The following is a 6,735-nucleotide window of genomic DNA, read 5'->3' as shown; positions in this document are numbered from 1 at the left end:
CAGGTTTGTTTTTATGTCGACCCGTTTGTTCTCCATTGAGTTGCCAACCAAAATGGCGGCCGGAATTTATTTCATCCTAAATCACGCCTTACAACCGTAAAAATTTCTAATAATCTTCCTACGCATTCAATTCTCGCCTAGGGTGGTCTATAGACATGAATATTATTATTATTATTATTATTATTATTATTATTATTATTATCACTTTACAACACACAGAACAAAAAGTAAGGATAAGTATAAGAAGGAGAAAGAGACAAGTGCCTCGGCTTTGATGATCCTGTTCTTTACTTCATCAGATATTGCAGATAAATAGATCTTCACTAGTTTAAGATTTTAAAAATAACTGCAATCATCATAGTTTGTAGTGAAGCAATAAAATAAAATACCGTATAACTATTAATTAAAGTTAAATAGCCTAATCTTGAAAACGGGTGTGGTCACAATGAATAAAATGGAGGCTAGCAGCCTGAGCTAGTCTAGCGCAGCCAGACCATTCCCCAGCCTACAGTCATTTTTATTTAGGTGGACCACCCAAATGACTGTAGGCTGGGAAATGGTCTGGCTGCACGAGACTAACTCTGAGCTTATTTGCAGCAAAAGATCAGCAAGACAAGACTAAACTGATGTTCAAAGACTTCTGTAGCAGTGAAGGAAGGCTGGGACAGCAGATATACAATCTTTTCATTGATATAAAGGACTCTGATAAGCTGAATGCTGCAATGAGAGGCTAACTGAGAAAGCTGCATCCAATTTCTGCCGGCTGTGAGCCTGTGACTAAGTCATTTTAAAAAGTAGTGGCTATTTTTACGGTCCCGTAATCTCATTGTATACAGCTATTTTTACGGCAGGGAATATAGAAATGAAGTGACGTAAAAACATGACAATCAGCATCAACAAAGCAGCAGGGTCGTGGTGGCACAGTGGGGAAGGCGCTGGGTTGGACACAGACGGGCACTGGTTCGAATTCAGCTCAGATCATTTCTTTTTTTTATTTTATAATTTTGACTTTAACAAATTGATTTTTTTAATCTTTCTACTTCGCTATGTTCCCTAATTATGTTAGGAGCCCTAGTTATGTTAGGAGTCCCCTACTTAGCTATTGTTTTTAGGGTTTAGGGGTTAGGGTGGCGGTTTTTTTTTTTTTTAGAGCGTCCCCAGACTAGGTTGGTTTAGGGTTTAGTTTTTTTTATTTTAGAGTGTTTCCCAGGTTTTAAAATGAGTAAATCCATAGATAAATCACCCTGCCGTAAAAATAGCCACCCACGGTCGGATTACGGGCCCGTAAAAATAGCCACTGCCTTTTAAAAAAGCAGAAGTTCTGGAGATACGGTATGAGACACTATTCGTAATCTTCCGCATTTTATTTGCATTCTCTGTGATAATTTTCAAAATTCTCCTGCTGGACGGCAAAACCAATGGACAGAAGGCCAAAAGCAGCCTTTGTGAACAAGTCGCTTTTTTGAGGAGACATTTTGAGTTTTATTCTTCACTGTTACTGGCATTTCAAATCATACTTCTTTAAAATATAAATTGTAACTGCTTCTAACAGATCTTTAATGCTTGCAGATGTTCAGATGACTAGCTAATGAAATGCTAGGAAATTTTTTACTTTTTGTATTTGCATGGACATATATACAATTGCTTTGCTTGCTCATAAATAATAAACTATGGCTTGCTTAGGCTCGCCCCTTAAACTGATGTTTTACATTCTTATTATTAAATAAGCATTAGACAATGCAGGCTGCCCATACAGGGATAGCTACACATCACTGCAAAATGAACATGAGGCCAGGTAAAGGCTGGTTTACAATATTATGCTGTTACGTTGACACTGGAATAGAATCTGGTAACCAATGGCAACTGTTCACATTACTGAGGTAAGACTGTTCTTACCTACGTAAAATGGTGGCCATTTGGTTTATACAGCACTTCCTGTCATAACATTATAGCCTTACTTTACGTTAATTTTGCAGTGTAAATTGGCCTTTAGTGAGGTTCACTCAGGCTTGCCTCAATAATATTATATGTGCAATGATAATGATACGTATCACTATAATCAAGTTAACAATCACTATCATTATTTAGATCTAAGATCTACTATTAAAACATAATTATAACATCTTACAAAAATTATTGATTATAATGTAGCATATGTTCCAGATATAAATACTGTATCACTGATAATGCCGGTACAATAATGATATTTCAGCACGCCAGTAAAATTGAAGGGATCTGATTGCTACAAAAATGAGAGAGAGAGCATAATGAATTATGATGTGCTAGCAGTTTTTAGTGTTTATCTCAGTTAGAAAGTTTGAGACATTTTTTAGTTATAAGCATTGAAGGAATCTTTATCTTTTACTTTTATAACAATGCCAGCTGGATTCAACACTACTAAGTTGTCAATGCTCAATGTGTGTGCATATGATACATTGTTGTAGTTAGTCTAGTAGATGAACAACAAGATACAGTAGTTCCTATTAATAATAATAAGTGTATAATGTACATCAGTGATCATTGGATCATCAATATGTAATTACCTGATGATTGATCTTTAGTAGCAGCTGTTGTTGACGAACTACCAGCAGTTACTATAAACTAACAATTATTATAATATATCCTGTGTCTCATTGAAGATAATGATAACATTACTAGTGACAGTAGTGGGAGGAGACAAACAGTTTGGGAACGACAAACAACTATTAAAAACAATTATTATTAAATACTATTATCACTATCATTATTAGTACAATGTGATACTATTAACAGATACACTCCTTATAACAGACACCTCCTCTACTCCAGCAGACACTATTGACTAGTGTACCATATGTATCTGCTTGTTTTTTCCTATGGAGGAGATGACATTGTAACATACCATTCATTTCATTGATAATGTACAAAATTAATGCACGTAATTTGACATGACAGTAAACTTCAAGGGACCGGTAAAAAGGACAGAATTAGACCCCTGGAATTAATTATAATTAGTTACTCACTGATCATTATGTAGACTATACTAGCAATGTTTTATCATACAGTCAAAAAGTTTGAGTAATTATGAGCTCTTAATAAGGAATCCTTACCTTTACTTTAATAACAATACAAGGTGCATGCATTGTTGTAGCTATTGATTGATTACTAGTACAGTCTAGTAGATGAACAATATGATGCTGCAGTAGTTGCTATTTATAACATTAAGTGTATAATATACATCAGTGACTGGATCATTTATTAATATGTCATTAACTAATGATTGAGTGGTTTCTACACTAGCTGTTGCTGTACGATGGGCAATTATGAAATAATAACAAATCATTATTATAATATATCCTGTGTCTCATTGTAGATATAATAACATTACTAGTGACAGTAGTGGGAGGAGACAAACAGTTTGGGAACGACAAACAACTATTAAAAACAATTATTATTAAATACTATTATCACTATTATTAGTACAATGTGATACTATTAACAGATACACTCCTTATAACAGACACCTCCTCTACTCCAGCAGACACTATTGACTAGTGTACCATATGTATCTGCTTGTTTTTTCCTATGGAGGAGATGACATTATTGTAACATACCATTCATTTCATTGATAATGTACAAAATTAATGCACGTAATTTGACATGACAGTAAACTTCAAGGGACCGGTAAAAAGGACAGAATTAGACCCCTGGAATTAATTATAATTAGTTACTCACTGATCATTATGTAGACTATACTAGCAATGTTTTATCATACAGTCAAAAAGTTTGAGTAATTATGAGCTCTTAATAAGGAATCCTTACCTTTACTTTAATAACAATACAAGGTGCATGCATTGTTGTAGCTATTGATTGATTACTAGTACAGTCTAGTAGATGAACAATATGATGCTGCAGTAGTTGCTATTTATAACATTAAGTGTATAATATACATCAGTGACTGGATCTATATGTGACACTAGTTCGGCCAATTTTGGAGTACGCTTCCTCAATTTGGGATCCTCCTTCTCCTACAGTCTCATCACAACTGGAGGCTGTTCAGCATTTTGGCTTAAAAATAGCCTTCAAATCATGGTCTATCCCGTACCATCATCTCCTAAATCTCTCTCAACTTACTTCCCTGTCTCATCGGCGATTTAAATTTAAAATTGTCCTGCTTTTTAAGATAAAAGAAAACCTTTCATTTACCCCATTCCATCCTCTGCAAATTAAAGCTCCCTCCTGCTATTCTCTTCGATCTAATAATAACGGTAACTTTTCTCAGATCACTTGTAAGACATCTACATACTCAAACTCATTTTACCCATCTGCAATTAATCAATGGAACTATCTTCCCCCTCCCCTGAAACTTTCCCTTTCCCTCTCTTATATTAAATTTTTCATTGACCACCGTCTATAATACTGTACAATATTTCAACAATTAGCTTTGCTATTATTATTATTATTATTAAATCATTTATTAATATGTCATTAACTAATGATTGAGTGGTTTCTACACTAGCTGTTGCTGTACGATGGGAAATTATGAAATAATAACAAATCATTATTATAATATATCCTGTGTCTCATTGTAGATATGATAACATTACTAGTGACAGTAGTGGGAGGAGACAAACAGTTTGGGAACGACAAACAACTATTAAAAACAATTATTATTAAATACTATTATCACTATTATTAGTACAATGTGATACTATTAACAGATACACTCCTTATAACAGACACCTCCTCCTCTACTCCAGCAGACACTATTGACTAGTGACTGTATGTAATATACAGTATATGAACATTAGCCCATTAGTATCAGCTAATGATTGATCAGTTAATGTGTGTCTCATTATAATGTGGAGGAGGTGACATTATGTTAAACATTAATTGATTTAGTTACAATGAATGACCAATACTGTATCATTGATATTGTGTATAGACTAGGGAAAATGCAAGGCATTAAGGGGGCGAGCCTGAGCTGATTAATGTGTTAAATTATAACGAGCCTAAGCAAGCTATAGATTATGTGCTGTATGATATACATGTCAGAGCTAGCAAAGCAATTGCACATGTCTAAATTCAGTATCTTGTAGTCATCTTGCTTAAATTAAAGTTATCTTGCTTATAGTTAGAAGCAGTCACTGAAAAAATCATGTTTGAAGATTGCATATCTGCTTTGTTAACCTAGGCTTGCTCCTAGAGAAGAAATATCACCTAGAATAGATCTCATGATGGTATATTAACGTCTGTCAGCAGCACATGATATTCATGACATTAACTAAAAAAATTGAAGTCGGAATTAACTCAAACTTGCTACACAGTATAAGGACATCAATATGTATCAGAAAACATTATAATTACTCATGGTTACCTGGTAGAAATCCCAGTACATCAACAAGGGTTATCAGTGGAATACAAAAAGCATCACAGAACCTAACGAACCGAGCACCTTTAACTGATGCATTAATATCCAAACAATCTATTAATAATAATAATAATAATAATAATAATAATAATAAATTTAAATAATAATAATAATAAGAATAATAAATTTTAAAAAATGATGATGATGATAAACTTGGTAGTGTAAGTCATTAATAAACTTAGAATCAAGCAATCTGATTGGTCAATTACAACTACAGACTAGCCTCCATATAATGGACACTTTGAAAGTGTCTCTGTTATACAGAGGTGTCCTTTATGTGGAGGTTATTTTATACAGTAAGGAATGTAATTGGTACACTAGGTGCTGTCCGTTAAATGGAGGTGTACGCTATAGAGAGTGTCCATTAAGAGAGACTATACTGTACCTGCACAGGGTCCCATTATTAATGATATCTGTGGGACTACTCCTGATGACATCACATTACGCTATTAATAAAAAAATAATCAAGTAAATAAATAAATAAATAAGCAACCAAACAAACAAACAAATGAAAAATACTAATACTAATACACTAACTAGGAATATATCAGCGTATCCAGCTAGTGAGTCCACTCCTTCTTGTATCCTGGCTCCCCCTGAGTCATTGAGACCAATAATGGGAGCACCTACTGATACTGCCTTATCCATTATCTATTAATAATAATAACAACAACAACAACAACAACAACAACAATAATAATAATAATAACAATAATAATAATAATAATGACATAATAATAATAATAATGACATAATAATAATAATAATAATAATAATAACACAATTAATTAGGGTAGTACAGGTAAGCCCCACTCAAGCAAACATCATTGAAGAGTGTCTGCCAGTCTACATGTACAGCACCTGAATGTTACCTCCATTAATGAGTATCAGTAGAGATACCAGTACACTGTACTATAACATGCATTACTAATGAAGAATGAGTCTATTGTTCAATATGTCCATTGTAGCCACAATAGAATAAAATGGCATAGATATTTTAGCATTGTATAATAGTAAAGGATCTATCATTATCTGTTCATAGATCCAGTGCTGTATACTGTAGGTGTATATCATTAACAATTTGCTATAGCTTCATCCATTAAATGTTGTACATGTACATATTGTTCTAGTTCATTAATATTCATTATTATTATTATTACCTTACATATCTTACGAGCATGCATACTTGATAGACTACCACCAAATACCGTGAAATCCTATTAATAATAATAATAATAATAATAATAATAATAATAATAATAATAATAAATTAATAATTCATTACTTGACTAAATACAAAGACAGGACGTCCATTAATTAATCCT

The 6,735-nt window shown here is 33.2% G+C and overlaps 1 protein-coding gene across 1 annotated transcript; it reads right to left on the bottom strand.

Moving 5' to 3' along the window:
* Window positions 1–4,305: 4,305 nt before the first annotated feature.
* On the bottom strand, window positions 4,306–6,729 carry LOC109588683 (propionyl-CoA carboxylase beta chain, mitochondrial-like). The gene is made up of 6 exons (XM_020004817.1): window positions 6,696–6,729; window positions 6,571–6,627; window positions 5,948–6,061; window positions 5,796–5,856; window positions 5,357–5,464; window positions 4,306–5,263 (listed from the first exon to the last, which is right to left on the bottom strand). Exons 2-6 carry the CDS (start codon window positions 6,592–6,594, stop codon window positions 5,235–5,237), a joined length of 336 nt encoding a protein of 111 aa, XP_019860376.1. The 5' UTR covers window positions 6,595–6,627; window positions 6,696–6,729; the 3' UTR covers window positions 4,306–5,234.
* Window positions 6,730–6,735: the final 6 nt, after the last annotated feature.

Source organism: Amphimedon queenslandica, unplaced genomic scaffold (genome assembly GCF_000090795.2).
Source record: "Amphimedon queenslandica unplaced genomic scaffold, v1.1 AMPQUscaffold_11936, whole genome shotgun sequence".
NCBI lineage: Eukaryota > Metazoa > Porifera > Demospongiae > Haplosclerida > Niphatidae > Amphimedon > Amphimedon queenslandica.
Note: the sequence above shows the minus strand (reverse complement) of the source record. Positions and strands in the feature narration are given on the sequence as shown.